The sequence below is a fragment of the Micropterus dolomieu genome, linkage group LG23 (assembly GCF_021292245.1).
Source record: "Micropterus dolomieu isolate WLL.071019.BEF.003 ecotype Adirondacks linkage group LG23, ASM2129224v1, whole genome shotgun sequence".
Lineage (NCBI taxonomy): Eukaryota > Metazoa > Chordata > Actinopteri > Centrarchiformes > Centrarchidae > Micropterus > Micropterus dolomieu.
This window is the reverse complement of record NC_060172.1, coordinates 14,270,721-14,287,537: the sequence shown is the minus strand read 5'-3', so window position 1 is coordinate 14,287,537 and position 16,817 is coordinate 14,270,721. Positions and strand designations below refer to the sequence as shown.

Here is a 16,817-nt window from a genome sequence, read left to right as displayed (position 1 = left end):
GAGTGTGGCGGAGACATTATTTGATGTCTCCTGTTATTACATTAACAAAGCAAGTACTGTACCTATATAGCTGTTGTGAAATGAATTGCATGATTTGTGTAATATCTATTAAACTATAACAAGGAATCTATAAACTCAGATTTCCAGACTCCAAACTTGACTCATATGACTTGGACCAGAGTCAGACTGTAATCACTTATCTGGTGACGTTAGACACGATACAAACGTGAGATATTGCAACTTGACTTTTGATTTTAGCACCAATGACTTCTACAAGACATACTTGTGACTTGCAAAATAAAAACTTAATCCCATCCATATGATTTTCCAGATCCGTATTTTTTTTTTGTGGAAAATATACACATTCAGTTCTGATAACATATTTGGGTAATAATACAGGTTTGATTGTGTTTTTATTATTACAGTAATGTGTCCAGGATTTTCAAGCATGTGCATGAGTCATTAAACATGAAATGAGGGCATTGAAACACCACACGTATGCAGACACACACTCTACTCCTTTTTCATCTTGCCTTCCACTTCTGTTTACTTGCTTTGTTTATCATGCCTTCCTCCTCTCCATGTGTGCCTCCCTCTCTGCATTTCTCTCCTTCATCACTCTCAGACAACTGGGGCAAAAGTCACAGGCCTTTGGCAGCGTTGGTGACAGTGCCATTCAACATCCCGTCTGTCACAATGCTGGCACAACAAAGTGTGGAAACTGCCATCTGATGGCTGTTTATCCACTGTAGAAGCTTGCCAGCCACTCTCTACCCAGGCTCGTAACTTGCCAACCAATGATTGTTGAACCTTGTACCTCACAAACCAGTGCCTGCCAAATCACAGGATGCAGGTTTTTCCATAACTGTGTATTGTCTATTAGAATGTGTTTCAGAGACATTTCTAGGTATTGTGTTGCTATGCAGAATCCCCACCTTGTGATGGGGGGGAAAAAAGTGTCTTTCAAGCTGCCTCACTTTCAGGTTCCAGCCATTAGTGTCTAATTTTCTCTTCCAAAACATGTTTGAGCATATGTTGCTGAAAAAAGTACTGTCGTGAAAGTTTTTTTATTTTATTTATTTTTGTCACTGCTGTTCAGCTAAAGTGTCAGTTGCTGCACAACCTTCTGTCATATCTGGGATGCTGAAAAGAGGAACCTCACCATAAGTAGCTCACTGCTGTTTCCTTAAACATGGTCTGTTGTGTCCTTTTATATTGAGAGGAGTTTAACATGTCGTATATTCACTGTGAAAACTTAGTATAGCTCTTAAAAAGGTACTCCAGTGATTTAGTATTGCATCTCCATAAAGTTCTGGGGGCTTAAAAAAGGATTGTCAAAATCAAAGCAGCAGAAGCTGAGATATTCAGACTGTAGTTGCAGTCACACCCTAAAAACCCTGGGTCCTACACTTCCTATAATGCAGCCTGATAGCATGTTTCAATAGTTTCTCCCTGCCTGGTAAATGCCTTTTAAACTGCATACTCTCAGTAATGTAACACAGGCTTTCTGTTTGAAAATGAGACAATCCCGGTGACATCACTATGACATCGTCAGGGTTATTCTCTAAGGTTTTTGGAAACTTCCTCCAGAGTCACAGAAGACATTATTTAACCGAGCTGTTCTCCTCATGACAAGTAAACTGAGCGTAATGTCTTATATCAGCGGAGTGCCCCTGTTTAATATCAAAGGATGTTTGCAAAGAAACAGAGGCACCACATTGACAGACTCAGCAGACTGCACACACTTCCTGAATAAACTAGCAGAACTCTTCTAAATGCCTGATCAAATGCAATGGTTGTTTATTCTGTTAGGGAGAGGTGTTTAGTTTCACCACGCATTTTATTTTGGTCAAGATTTTGACTGCAAAGTGCCACCTTTTATAAAGTAGGGCTGGCAAGAGACAGAGTTGGTCTGACTGTGAGAAGCACAAAAAAGTGTTAGAATTATTGTTTGTGTGTGTGCACATGCAGTCTTCTCTGCTTGACAGTATTTGAGTCCTCATCTCCTCATGTGGGCTTTTGCTAACTCCCCCCCTCCACCACCACCACCACCACCTCTCTCCCTCTCTGTGTCTCTCTCCTTTCCTTTCTCTGTGGCATGTCTGCCTTTGCAGTTGTCACCTCCAATTCCAGCTTCAATTCATTACATTTCCCCTTTTCCCACACACACACACACACACACACACACACACACACACACACACACACTTTGTCTCTCTCTCTCTCTCCCCCTGGGGGGGCACAGTGCCATGGTGCCAGAGATATGGTAGTCTGGACTGAGGTAGAATTGGATTCTTAGAGAATATTTGAGACTTTTTATCTTCATCTGTTCCCTCCCTCTCACTTCATCCTCATTCCGTCCCCTCACTGTCAGTCCTATCTCTATTATATGCTCTTCTCCACTCTCTGCTACCTTTACATTTATATATAAAAAAAAGTAAAGGTACACACAAAATATCAATCCAGTCTCAATCATATGCTGCACTCTGCCTCTTTCACTGTCTCCTCTTTCACTCAGTCATATTCACTTCAGGTCCCTCTATTTTCCCCCCACCTCCATCTGTCTCCCTGCACTGTATCTTAATTGAACCGTGTGGACTTGCCAGTAATACAGTGGAGCATGGCTGTGTTCTGGGCCTATTCAATGAGCTCAGCGAATGTTTTACTCAATGGAGCTCATAGATGCATGCAGTTCACGTATACTCTGTCTGTGTATGTGCAGGTTGTTATGATTTTGTGTTTCTTTGTGTATGATGTTTTAGGCATTTGGGGGGTGTGTGTGGGTGTGGTGTGGGTGTGTGTGTGTGTGTTTCCCAACACTGTCTCCCTCTTACAACGCTAGATCAAGCAAACACTGGCCTTGATTGATCAAAGCTTTCTGCAGCGCTACAGGGCTAAATCTGGAAATGTGATTGTGTCCCGTTCCAGGCAGCAGAGCCAATGTTCTCACCTGGTTAGTGTGATGAGGCTACTTGCAGTGATTTCACTACTTGCTCACTTTGATGCAGAATTGTGTTGGGGGGACAGAAATAGGGGTTTGATCCAGTAGGAGGAGGTGGGGGAATGCAAGAATGGAGAACATCTCCAAAAAAAGAGCCGAAAGTGACAGTGTCAGGGAAACTGGAGAGTGGAGGCTGTAATGAGGGAGTGAACCGTTGGACATAGAGAGAGACAGGAGACAGTTAATAACCAAAACAATCAAAGCGAAGAAGTGAGATCACCCGGAAAGAGACGATGCAAAGAGACAGAGCGACTCAGAGAGAGAGATGAATAAACCAGCGGAAATCAGATGCAGACATCAAGGAAACCTAACTGATTGTGCTGCGAGACTGTAGCTACATTGTGTCTCGGTGTGGAGGTGAACAACCTCTTTCTGTGCTGTGGTTTCATGTGTAACAATCTGCTCAATCAGCTGGTACAAGTGAAGACATATGTTAACAACTAATGATTCCTGTTTCAATGTGTGTTTATGTTCTAAAGCAGGAAGGCCTTTAATGGAATATAAATTAAACTTTGTGAATGAAAAAGCATGCAAGCACCTGCAAGTATTTGCAGCATTTAACCACTAAAATGAAGTACAAAAAAAGTGACAAGTATCAACTTGCACAGTTTAACATGCTCATTTAGTCATATTTCATTTCTGAGTGATGGTTGTGTTGCTTGGCTTACCACTCAAGTCTTGTCAAGGCAGTTTGTCACTGCTGACATCTACAGGCCGACTGTGTTCATGTCAGATACCCCGTCAGTGACCTCACTATTAATTGTTATGCCTGTATTTTCTCAGCTGTGGGGTTATGAGTAGTGTATGGCTGGTACTTCTGGCTAAGGGAGTTCTATAACAGGAATAATTGTATTATTCTACAGCCTGTACACATTTTCAGTCAGTTGACATGAGCTGGCAACTCGGCCATTGGTCAGCGTTGGCCCTTCTGTCTTCAGCACCATCATAATCCCTTATAGTTATATTTGTAGATTATTGGTTATTACTAAAATGAATTATTCTTTGTGTTGGTTGGTTTAAGTGTAATGTAAGTGTAGTGTTTAACCAGGATAGTCTTTCTCGGTGATACTGTCATTTTGTTTCCTCTCTGCAAACACCAGCATTGTCTTTAAATATTCATCGAGCTTTGTTTGTCTCATTGTTTGTTGAACCCTCTTTAATTATCATCCTCATCAGGATTCATCAGCCTCACATTTTCTTTAATTACTTGGCTAAGCTATTTGTCCTCTTTATCGTTCGTCTTAATATAATATTCTCACTCTCTCTTCAGTTCCTCTTTCTTATTCTGTGTGCTGATATATACTTCTTTGTCATGCTCTTTTCATAAATCTTATGTAATTGTCTGAAGTCTTTTGTGTGTTCTGCCATTTAGTCATTAAAATGTATCTGCATCCTAACGAAACCTACGCTGAAAACAATATTGGGTCAGAAAACTACTAAGTAACAATGAATGCAAAACATAATTCAAGGTGAAATGGCAGGCCTGTTTTGTTTGCTTTTACCACTCCCTCCTTTTGTCCTCCTCCCATGTTTTAATCGTGTGGCCCCTCTGGGACCCTTAACCAACAAATTCTAGACTATAATGCTAGACGGACCAAGCCTCGTCCATTAACGTCTTCAAGGTTTCCCAAAACATCGCTCCACACACTGACCTACAATGTAGCAAAGATTATCCCAACACTAAATTGCCTTTGGGGGAACCCCTGTCTCTTGTCTGTGTAGCCAAATGACCAGTCTGGGCTTCATAGCCCTTTTTATCACTGAGGAAATAGGGGGAACAGAGCACTCAGGCCCACAGCTAGTTAATCTCTTGTTAAACTTGGATGCAATAAGTGAAATAGAGTTAGGTTTTATAGAAGACTGAAAAAGAAGACATCGCCCTAATATGTTTTTGGTTTGTTTTGCTTTCAGGAAGAAGAAAGAGAAATGTAGTCATAAAGTTAGCTAAAAAAGGCAGAGTGGCCAGTTAATGTACATGATTGATGGATGGAGGGAAGGATCCTTATTTGGGTGGTTAAATGCTATGACCTATATGACACTGTGTTAGCTTGTTGGTCTTGGACAATATAGTGAAGATAAGCAAATGAGAAATCCTGTTAAATTTTGCCTTCTAATAAATCAAACTATTATTCACATATAGCCTAATTTTATTTAGTGGTTAATTTTATGATTACTGTATGAACAAATACATCCACAAACATCATTGACAACAGTATTATAAACATTCAGTGATGGTAGAAAATGATTATATGGATAACCCATGTCACATTATATTGCCCAGCTCTACCAGTTGTGGTCTTTGCTCACAACATTAGCCAATTAATCATGTATAAGGTGCCAAACCAAGTAAAATGGTTCTGACAGCTCCAAGCTTGTTCCTTAAGGATTTTTACCCTCTTTGACTGCTGCATCTTTCTTGGATTGCCTACTTATTATGACCGATGATGGTTCATTTCTCTGGAGTTAATCAGACTCTGTAAGTGAATGCTTGGTCTGTTTGTCTGCAGCATAACATTTACTTCCAGCTTGATCCTCCTTGAACCTATGATTGTGCCCTCTCGTTGACGTGATAGAATTGTACAGCTGAAGGATCCTTCCACATTTATATTTAATCTCCTAACTCTCATCCTTAATTCATGAGGAGAATGGGAGACCCCCTAAACCCCCGCCCCCACGACTCGACCCGCTGGGAGAGAGAAAGAGGAGGATAAGAGCAGGATTAAGTCTGTGGTGTAAATGGGAGCCACGAGGCCACCACAATTATTCACTTCCCCCATCACTCCCTCGCCTGACTCCTGTCTCTCATCCTTCATTCTCTGACTCTCTCACAAACTCCCTTTGTCTCTGCTTTCCCTTTTTCGTTCCCTTGCACCTCCAAAACACAAACTTAATCTTATCCCTAAAGTCTTTTTGTTAGTTAGGAAATAAATCCATCAAGGTAAGCATGAGCCGAATGAAAGAACTGCATTGGTATTCCTGCAGAGTCCATAGTTTACAGTGCTCTACAGCCTGCGAGTTAGCAGAGTAGGATGTCACTGGTGCTGCAGAGTCTGTCAAAAATATGAACAGACTGTTAATAGACCAGTGACTTCATAGAGTCTCCACTGCTTGCCTGGCAACAGGTCCTGGCCAAATAATAGTCCAGTACATAACACTCTGTAAAACAACGAATTGTCATTTAACACTTAGATTTTTGTACGGATTAAACAGAAGAGATATAACATGTTAATTAGTGAATCTAAGAAGTGCTGGTAGGCTAATTTTGTTACTTTTGGAGAGAGTCAGGCTGGCCATCCCCCCACCCGTATCCAATCTTTCTGCTTAGCTACTTAGTCAGCTGATGGCTGTAGCTTCAATAGCCAATTTAAAACTGTTGACAAGATGCTTCTCAGATCAGATGAGTCTAGAAAAACTATTTTCCTCGTATAGCCACAGTAACAATCTGACCATAAATCTCTATTTTCATTCATTCATGCCAACTGTGTGGATGAATAACTGAATATCCAGCAAAATGCTTTACATAAAGCATGGAAGCTAATAGGAGATAAACCAATCCCAACTCAACACCCTGTTCAGTCCTTGTGCACTGTTGGGTATTGTAAAACAGGCAGCAGAATTTCCTCTCTAATAATGTTAAAAGATGAGATTGATGTGAAAAACATCTGTGGATTCACTTTGAGAAGTGGTAGCGTCCCTCTCGCTCACGATGGTCATTAAGACTTTAATGGCAAAATACATTTTGTCCATCAATGATGCAGCCTGTGGGAAACCAGTGCAATTATAACATTTTTAACTCACCACTGTTCTGCTCCCTCTCACGCACCAGCTGCCAAAAATTTTGCGAGCATGGTGCTCCTTACTTTAATGATGTAATATCTGAATGAACTTTAACATAAAAGTCACCTAGTGGATATCTGAATTTAAAAGCTAGCAACACAGAATCCTGAATCAGTCCGTCTTTAATTGTGGGTTAGTCAAACAGAACTCCTGATCCTGATGCAGACATTAAAACCCACCACTAAATGAACTAACCTTAACCCTCACCCTTCTGTAACCCTATTGTGGAGTTTTCACTGTAAATTACTATAAAACACCATCTATAACACCAAGCTAAGCTCTTGAAGCGATAATGTTAGCCAAAATCCTTCTTTTTAAAACGAAGCCGTTTCAGACTTGCAGCCAATGTAGATGTTGCTGCTAGATTTCCAATGTTCTTGTTTCCCCAATTAGCTTGACGAGATAAAGTTCTGACAGTTCTATCATATGCCATGTTTCTGTCCTGGTCGGCTCCGCAGTTTGAATCATTTGTTTCTTTCTTTCTCCCTGTAAATGTGTGAATTTGGGTGAACATATTAAATGGATGCAGGGTGGGAGCTTCATCATCACTGGCTCCATCACACAGAAATCAATAAGTATTTACCTGTAATGAAATAAGCAATCGTTCTGTCAGCCTCTCTCGCTTTTTCTGTCTCTTCTAATTCACACACAGACAAAACAAACTAGTAGGGAAGAGTGTTGGTCAACCGCAAGTATCCAGAAAGAGAGCACAGAATTCTACTTGTGTGTATGTGTGTGATTTATTCAAGAACACATTCAGACATCAGTCTAGGATTAGGTGTTGCCTGCAGTTCAATAAGTGAAACACACAATGCATCACACTGCCGTAACTAATGGGAAATGGATTTCATTAAATACTCCTTTAGTCCCACTAAAACTAATGTCAGAGACGTGTGTGTGTGTGTGTGTGTGTGTGTGTGTGTGCGTGTGTTATGGCAGCAAACTTTGAAATTAGAATCGTACTGTTTAAGTGTTGCTAATTGCTTATTATTGAAATATGTGCACATAATGTATTAATATTTAGTGGTATACTACATAGAAAGAAGGAAATTTATCCTTGAAGTTTTACAGTGGAGCATTTTCATATTTCGTGTGTATGTGAGTATCAGATCAGACATTTAGCGGTCTAATTAGTCAATATAAATCTACAGTGAATGGATTACTACTTAATACGGTTTAATAATACTGATGTCCTCCCATGGCCAGGGTTTGGTCCAAATACAATGTGTTGTTAAGTTTCATGCTAGCTGATAACTTAAATAAACATCCATAACAAGTAAATCCCTGACTTGCTTTTGCTTTCAACACATTGTGTATCTCCACATAATACATATGATAGGCTTGAGTCCATTCTCTCATTTGTTCAGGGAAAGAGGTGACCATGTACAAAATAGACACAAATCTAAAAGGAATTACATCAAATGAATGTAAAATAATTAAATAAAAAGTACACCTTCCTGAACTTTAAGAGCATTATATATGTAGTGCATACTTTATGTCACACTTTGTAGTGCACTAGATAGTAAATAGGGATTTTGTTTGTGTATTTTATTGGATCCCTATTAGCTTCTGCCACATCAGTTTCTAATCTCCCTGGGGTCCAAAATAAACAGGGTTCGGATAAAATGTTAATGCTATCATGAAAGCGAGATCCAAGTGTATAATCGCTTATATAGTCTGCTTAAGGTATGTCTGCATTTGTCTAAGCACTTTTTGATTCTCTTATACTATTTAGAAACTTGTTCAATTCTACATATGCCCTATATATTTTAAAAGGTTAGTCTTGGGTCTAGGGATGTCTAATTGTCGTATTCAGATAAACTAGGGACACAGCCCAAGAGTCCCTAATGCTGTGTGATGTGTAAATCCAGTGTCATCAGTTCATTACATTGAGTGTTCCCCTTTAATATGCCACACATTAAGAACAAGACGTTGAACTTCTCAAACTCCACCCTTCGAAACTGTGTTTTACTGTGGGTTAGGGGAAGGGGGGAGGGTTAAGTGCTGATGGGTCATACAGTAAAACAGGCCTATTAGAAGAGAGTACTGAGGGGGGCAGCACCCCCAGACTCAATGTCTTTAATATTACATGGTGGCACCATGGTTCCTCGCAGCCACGGCTTGCTTACATGCTTCATTTTGGCATCGCATGTACTAAACTGCTGGTGTAAGAGTTCAGTTGTTTGTTAATGTGTGCGTGTTTGAACAGCCTGTGCTGTCTACCAATGGAGGAGGTGTTCTGTAGGTTTGCCCGGTGTCGCAGGAGGACGTCTTCTCTCACCCTGCCAGGATCCAGACTGGTAAGACTTGAGAATCAGAGGTTAGACTTTCTTCTAGAGCAGAGGGGGCACTAAGTACATTTGTCCCCCTGCCCGGGAAATAAAGATGAAAAGAGATTTAACCTCCTTGATCAGTCTCTAAACACTGTTTTGCAGCGGCAGCCTTTGCAGAAATACCTCTTTTAGTTATCTTTTCATCTTCATATATTGTGTATTAGACTAGTTCTTTTTTACCATTATAGTCTACCACCTTGGTTGACCTGCTTATACACTCTGGATAAGGGTGCCATCTTATGTGGACTGACTGAAAGATTCAGAGGCTGGACCCACTCTCCATGTCTAAACAGTCTTGCATCTCTGAGCCTACCAAGAGGCAGCGCTGTGTATGGCTATTCTGTGCTTTAGTAAGGCCATGTAAGGCATCCACTATTTTTACAGTACATTTCTAAACCAGCCATATTATTTAAACAGGACTTAGCTAGCTAACATTACAATAACTGAGTTATGAGTGGTCAGTCTGGTGGTGTGTGCAGTGACTCTAGGTTGAATGCATGCTGGAAACTACTGTGTTACAGTAGTTTAAAGGTTACATGTTGATCTGGTGACGTGTTCTGGGTCTGGTTCTATGTCTCTGCTGTGTATTTTTTATTTATTTTTTTTGTCAAGAACTAAAGTGCTCTTGCACAGTTAGAACTAAAGTGCTCTGTGGAAAAAAACACTAATCCCCCACACTGGTTTTCAGAAGTCAGTTGGCTGCTTCTCTCATTCTGAGTGGGAGAATGACCTCTTAGCAGTTTGGATTTTGGTGTGTGCAATCATTATAAAAGGTGATAACAAAATAGAAACAAATGTATTTTGTATCGATGTTCAAGCTTTGCCTTGTGCAAATTGTCTTCTTATCCTGAATTGACCGCCATGAACAGATTTGTTAAAGGAGTTTATTTTATTTGTGGCCGGCGGCTTGATATATTTTCTTGTTTAATTTAAAAAATGGAAATTGAGGTGTATTTGTCTGTGCATGTTCATGAGTTTGAATGTTATTGTGTGCGTGTACATGTTCATGTTTGTCTATTCAGTGTGCACAAAACATGTAAGCTGTATGCATGAAAAAAGCCAGCCATGTCGGCCTAATGAGACAACGACAGATACAATTTACCAGCCTCCCACCTCCAGCACCTCCTCTGTCTGTCAGAAATCATATCAACCTCCAGCCTTGGATTAAAATTTACAGCCATCTGAAGGGTCTTCAGCTCCATCCTCTTCATGCCAAACCAGCCTTGGCTTTCAGGCTGATGAAACAGCCGTGTGTGTGTGTGTGTGTGTGTGTGTGTGTGTGTGCCCCTGTCGAACTCATATCCTCTCTGCCTTCTCTGTTTCCACTTTCTGTCTCTCTACTACTTCCTATCGATGTGTGAACAGCTTCCTGCTGACCTCAATAAGATGCACCTAACGGACCACGCCCATCAGCAGGTGATGCACATGCCCCCCAGCCAATCAGGATGCAGCATCGCCAGCGACTCGGGGAGTAGCAGCCTTTCAGATATTTACCAGGTGGGGACCTCATTACTTGTTTAAATGAGTTTATCTTATTTGGGTTTTTATTTTCTCTTTGCTCTTATTTTTCTTTAAACATGATTACTTTCACTTTGCCTTATTCCTTTCCCCTCCATGTTGCATATCTGAAGGTGGTATTTTATTTTAAGAAGTTCCTTGATCAGCACCGGTATAATATAAACTATAGAGAATTCAGGCTGTAGAAGTCTAATGCTACCTCTTTAAAATTTAGGTTGCTTGTACTGTCAATTACTGTCCCACTACCATTATTCCATATCAAAGATATGAAGTCTTTCAAATAGAGTGACAAACCCCTGTATATGGTAGCCCTTCCACCACCACACTGTGACAGAAGTGTTTTACTGGCAGTGGATTCTCCCCAGCTTGATTTGCTCTAATTCTGTCTGTAACATATCTGTCAACCCTCTACCCTCCATCCTTGTAACCCTTGGTATCTCACTAATTATTGAGCATCAGTTGTGCATCCTGGTGATCCGTCTCCCTCTGTACTTCCTGCTGCGGATGAAAGGTCCCTTGCGGGAAATTAACTTAACCTTTCTAGCTCTTTCTATACCTGTGCCACTGGTATGGAAGCTGTAACATCATCGGTGTAACTGGGATAATTACGATCATTTTGCTGTCATTCCTTAGGTCTGCTTCCATATGTAGTATGCAGTGAAGTGTTTCAAGGAAATGTATGACTTCCAGTGTACATCAGTTATACAGTTAAGTCCGTCATAATGTTTTGATTTTGGTTTCCTTTAATGGAAATTCTTGAGCGTGGGACATCTGAACACATTCCACAAATTTAATGGAAGCACTGAAAACATGTAGACCTTTGAAATGGTTGACTTTGTACTTTAAATGTAAATTCATACATTTTAAATCTGTTGTCTGAGTTGTGGCTCTGACTCTTTGAAGGTTGCTTTTAATGTCTTCAAACTAGGGTGCTTATCATCTACCATCGCATTTATTACAAGTTCACCTAGTTTAATGCACAAAGTGTAAAATGTAAATTTCAAAGTATAATTACCCGACCAGGAGGTCTTTATATTTCGCTCGCTGCTCTTGTATCAGCCTCACCTTTACGTGACATTTCTGAGTGTTCAGAAGCTCAGTGTGCTTTGGAATGAAATCCCTCTCTTGAGTGTATATTTAAATGTCCGCGAATCAATAATCCATAAAAGGGTACATGACAAGGCTGTCTCTCATCATTTATTCCCTCAGCTCTCCTAATCTCCCCTCTATACACAGAAAGTCGTAATGAATTCTACCTTTCAGTATTACCTTGCAGTCTTGACTCTTTATCACAGAGTGCTGCAGTATTTTAGTTGTTCCTCTTCACAGTCAACATGTATGGGTTGGAAGGGTTTCCATTGGACACCAGCTTGATAGCATTGTTATCATCAATGGAACTGGTGAGGTCCGTTAGCTACAATTTAATGAGCTAGTTGAAGTTAATGAGCTGGTATAATCAATGGGCACTGCTGGCCAGAAAAAGAGGGAGCTGGTTTGTTTCAGTGAGGAAAGTTAACAATGCTAATATTAGGTATGTATGTCTATTCTCTGCTTTAGTAAGGCCATGTAAGACATCCACAACAATAACAATAATTATCGCAATATAACTTTTTTTCAATAACAATATAACAAATGTTCAATAAATATTCAATGTTTGACTTTATTCACTTGAATTATAGACAAATTAGAACTCAGATTTGTGAAGTGATCCACTGTTTAGCATCTAGTGTTGACCATAATTTAGAGTTCAAACAGGAGCAAAAATCAGCCTTTAAACTCAAAAGAAATAACGATTTGATAATTATCGATATTTTTTAAAGTGCCAGAATATAGGTTTTATTTGTCAATTGTTTAGCAAGTCAAGGGAGAGATGCAGATACATTATTCCATCGCCACCATGCCAAGCTAATTTGGAGGCCTCAGTCTCCATTCCAAATGTCTTATTATCTGATTATGTTGCACATTTAACACAGATCCTCCCCCCCCCAACAAAATTTTATACAAAATGAAAAAATATCAAAAAGGAGAAGGTAATGTGGAAGGGAAATAAAATAGGGCAACACACAACTGCTATATTAGACAATATTTACGAAGTCTGCTGTAAATTGCCGTCTAGTTACCTCAAAAGTAATAGTGCAGGAATTATGGACTCAATTACTCATTGTCAGCAGAATTTCACAAAGTCACCTGTGCTCTCAATAGAAAACAGCCTACTTAAATTACTTAACTCTGATATTTTAACCTCGTTATCTGCCACAACCGGTCCTCCCTCCTCAGACTGTCTGCGAGTGTTTGCGTTTTGATGTAAGTCAGGTCAACCTGGGTCGGACGTTGTAACACCTGAGACTGATCTCTTCATCCTGAGATTAGATATTAATCACACGGATCTGATCCCCTCAGCTTGTCGCTGACCCAGCTCTGTTTTGTTTACAGCTGTCTTAAATCGCTGACCCTCCAGTCAGCTGTGGTCCTTAGCTGTCAATGCAACAGACTGCTTTTGTTATGGATTTCTCCCTCTCTGTCTTACATTTACCTAAACCACAGTCGTTCACTTTACTCAGTCTTCTCAACATTTCAACCTCTTCCTGTTATTTGATTTTCCTATCTTTAATCTCTTGGCTATATCCTAAACTCCTGTGCATTCCTCTCTCTTGTTATTCTGTCACAGCACTATAAGATGTGCCGGTTGTTGGGCAGATCTGATGTCCCTCGTCTGTAGGAAATGTCCCCCTGGCTCAAACTCGTTCTGAGACCAGGGGACTTTGACTGAAAGGGCACATCCTGCATTCTGAAAGAACTGTTCTCTCAAAAGCCCTGAAGGATACAGTATGTCAGAGGCAGAGGGGGAGAGTAAAGGCAAAGTGTTAATGTCTGAGGATTGCACCACAGTTATATCCCCACCACCTTAATGCCTCCATTTTTCAACATCAACAATTTAAAAGAAGAACAGAATTTAACAACCTCCACAACAGCCTCTAATCTGACAATATGGAGTTTTCTCTCTTGTTATACAGAGTACCACTGCACTTTTTGGCCTTTGTCATGTTCTGTGTACTGTTACATGCATGAGACAAAATGTCCTCCAAGGTGTGCATCTCTGCAGAGCTGCTGGTTCTACAGTTCCAGGCAGAAAGAAAGTGCATTTTGCTCCACAAAACCCAATTCATTAAATCATTACGGGTCATTCTGTCTCTTTTTATAATGTTAGTCATTTATTATTGGTGTCAAAGAAAATAACATCAGCATTCACATTTTATTTTGGAACAGAAAGGGAAGTGTTTTTTCTTGCTGGTCTATTCTTATCTATTAAACCACATTAAATTTCTCTGATGCAGAGCAGGACAGATGGTGTGTTTTAAAAGTCCTCTAAATAACGTGTCCAACCTAATTTATGAAAACAAGAGTGGACCTGTGCCTGAACTCGAGGTAGACTGTTAGCTTAATCCCCTTGCCTCAGAGAAACCTATAAAACCCTTTGGCCATGTACCAAATCTCCCAGAACCCAAGATAGTATTGTTTGTTAGAGAGTCCATCTTGTAGTGTGTAGAGCAGGAAATTAACTTTTCCCCACCGGCTTCAACAGCAGTATCACAATCAAATCTACTCTACGACTACCACGATGTAGGTATATCGGTGCCTTCAAGATAACGCCTCTTGGTCATCCTCAATTTTTAGACTTGCTCTTAATTCCGAGGTGACGCCTCAGGGACGTATATGGACATTGTTACAAGTATAAAACAAAAGAAACACAAAGACAGTGGACAGCAACACTTGTTGCCCTGTAATAGGCAAATTTAATACAATAAAGAAGAAAATTAGTGAAATAGTTGAGAGTTCAATAGTAACCGAAATGTTGCCATTATTATTCTAACAAACTTGGCAGGATTGGTTAAGTTTAGATGTTCTTAGTGTTGAATAATATTTCAAAATGAACAATGCTTGAATTGATCATATTGTATTATTTAACTACATACTTTCTCAGGGCTAGTATACAATGATACATACTAATTATTATCTTCAATATCAAGTACACAGTCTTGAAAACAGAGTCACGTAAATATGTCTTCTTTGGAATTGACAGATTACCACACCAAAATTAGTTCTGTACACTGGACTAAGAGAAAAAGTATTTTTCATAACAAAATCAGTCATGCCAGTCCTTAAGATCCATATCAGTACTACCTGTGGTCCTCTAAACAGCCTTCATTTGCAAATATTTGTCCTTAAATACAGTACAGTGCATAATCTAGTATTCACTGTATTTCCTTTTTACCTTCCCTTTTACGTTGACAAACACCAGTTGAGTAAGTGAATTCTTTACAAATAATTTAATAAATAAATAAATAAATAAAAATAATTTCAAATAGCGCAAGCTTTATAATATTTGCTGCAAGATTTCCTTTGTTTTATAGGCCCTCCAGCAAGCTCTAACAGATGGCCTGCAGTGCTACCACTGCCACTGGAGAGCCCTTCTTTTCACCTCTCGGTTGATGGTTCAATTCCCACCTGACCTGAAAGCCCCTATGCCCCTTTAGAGCCACACTGTGCCAACCATCTGTCTGCCCCGCTACTGTGGAAAAATAGTGGAATATGAATTATTACTGCTGGATTTAAATATTTGGCGGTTCGCCTCTGTTTTCTAGTTTGGGATTTGGTGTCAGGGTTTTAGCTCACGGTCACAGATAGAGCTGCTCATTGCAAGGTTATCCTTCATGTTTTGTGTGGATGATACAAGGAGAATAGAGATGTAAAGGAAGAGGAGGTATTTTATAGCTTTTTACAAATTTTATGTGGCTCTACTTGATCACATATTTTTCCCAAAACATCGATACTGTCTGAAACTATAGGAAATATCTGGTGAAGATTATCACTTTGAATTTGGCTGCTTTTTACATTTCTCATAATTGCTCTTGCACAACTTTGAGTAAGATTAGTTGTTGTCCTGCTCTATCTTATCTTGTTATCTAGAATTGATCACTATGTGCCAACATCTTAATCGTCTTGACATAATTCCATAGACTGTATATAAAAATACTGAATTAACCTCAAACCTAATTCAAGTCTGCTCTGAATCAAATCTCTATAACTGCACAATATTGTACCTCCTGACACTGAATGATACTTTATTAAACTGGTGTGCTATTTCATTACACATGAAACACATCACTGCTCCAATATTATTTTCCAGGTCACATTATCACTGGAATGAATGCTTGAGATAGTCTTAGCAGAGTCTAGCAGGTTTAATCCTAGGAGAAATAAAAACACAATCTAAAATTATTATATGTACCTAAAATCCATAAAATGCAGAGTTTCCTAATTAAAGAAATAAAAACTTTAATTATTATGTTTTAGAAGAACAAGAACAGTTCTGCACAGACCTTCTTTCTTTCCTTGTACTGTTACCAACCACTGTGCTGCCTTCACCCCTGTCTTTGCTCCAGGCCACAGAGAGCGAGCTCGGAGATGTGGACCTGTCTGGACTTCCAGAGGCTGCGGTGGACAGTGAGGAAGAGGAGGAGGAAGATGAGGACCTGGAGAGAGCTTCTGACACTCTTCTGGGCCGAGACCTGGTCCGAGAGTGTCTTGAAAAAGAACCAGCCGACCGCAACGATGACGACATTGGTCAGTTAATGAAGTTTTCTGTCTAATTCGTCTTTACGGTCATGGTATTTAGAATTGTAAAATAGCTTGAAAAGGTTATTATGTCTTGCTTGTCTGTAATCAACCATCACATTTCAAGCAAATTTACTTAAATGTAATGAAAAGAGTGGCTTAAATGCTATGTGTCTGACTGTCACTTGATACACTTAAAGACGGCCAGTTGCTATTTTTAGACCTCATTTACACGACACACAGCCCTCACAGACACCATCTATCATTCAGTATGCCCCTCTCACAAAAAGACCCCTCACAGTGGTCTCTAAACATCAGTGCCCTTCCAGTGTGTATTTTTAAGCAGGCAATCAGAGAGACGACCTCATTAGCCCAGTAGGGTCCTGGAGGAGAAGGTGACCACATCAGAGAGCTGAGTGGAATTGTAAAGGCCTGGCCTGCTGTGTGCCTGCTGTGTGCCTGCTGGTAGGCTGGCCTTCTCATGGTCTTCACCATTGACTAGTTACACTCAT

The 16,817-nt window shown here is 39.9% G+C and overlaps 1 protein-coding gene across 9 annotated transcripts in view; it reads left to right on the top strand.

Moving 5' to 3' along the window:
- rapgef6 (Rap guanine nucleotide exchange factor (GEF) 6) overlaps positions 1 to 16,817 on the top strand; it is a 163,382-nt gene that overhangs the window by 103,548 nt on the left and 43,017 nt on the right. For all 9 annotated transcript variants that reach the window (XM_046040632.1, XM_046040629.1, XM_046040627.1 and 6 more), the window contains 2 exons: positions 10,537 to 10,668; positions 16,134 to 16,314. In XM_046040632.1, coding sequence (XP_045896588.1) covers positions 10,537 to 10,668; positions 16,134 to 16,314 — 313 coding nt within the window. The remainder of the gene's footprint in view (positions 1 to 10,536; positions 10,669 to 16,133; positions 16,315 to 16,817) is intronic.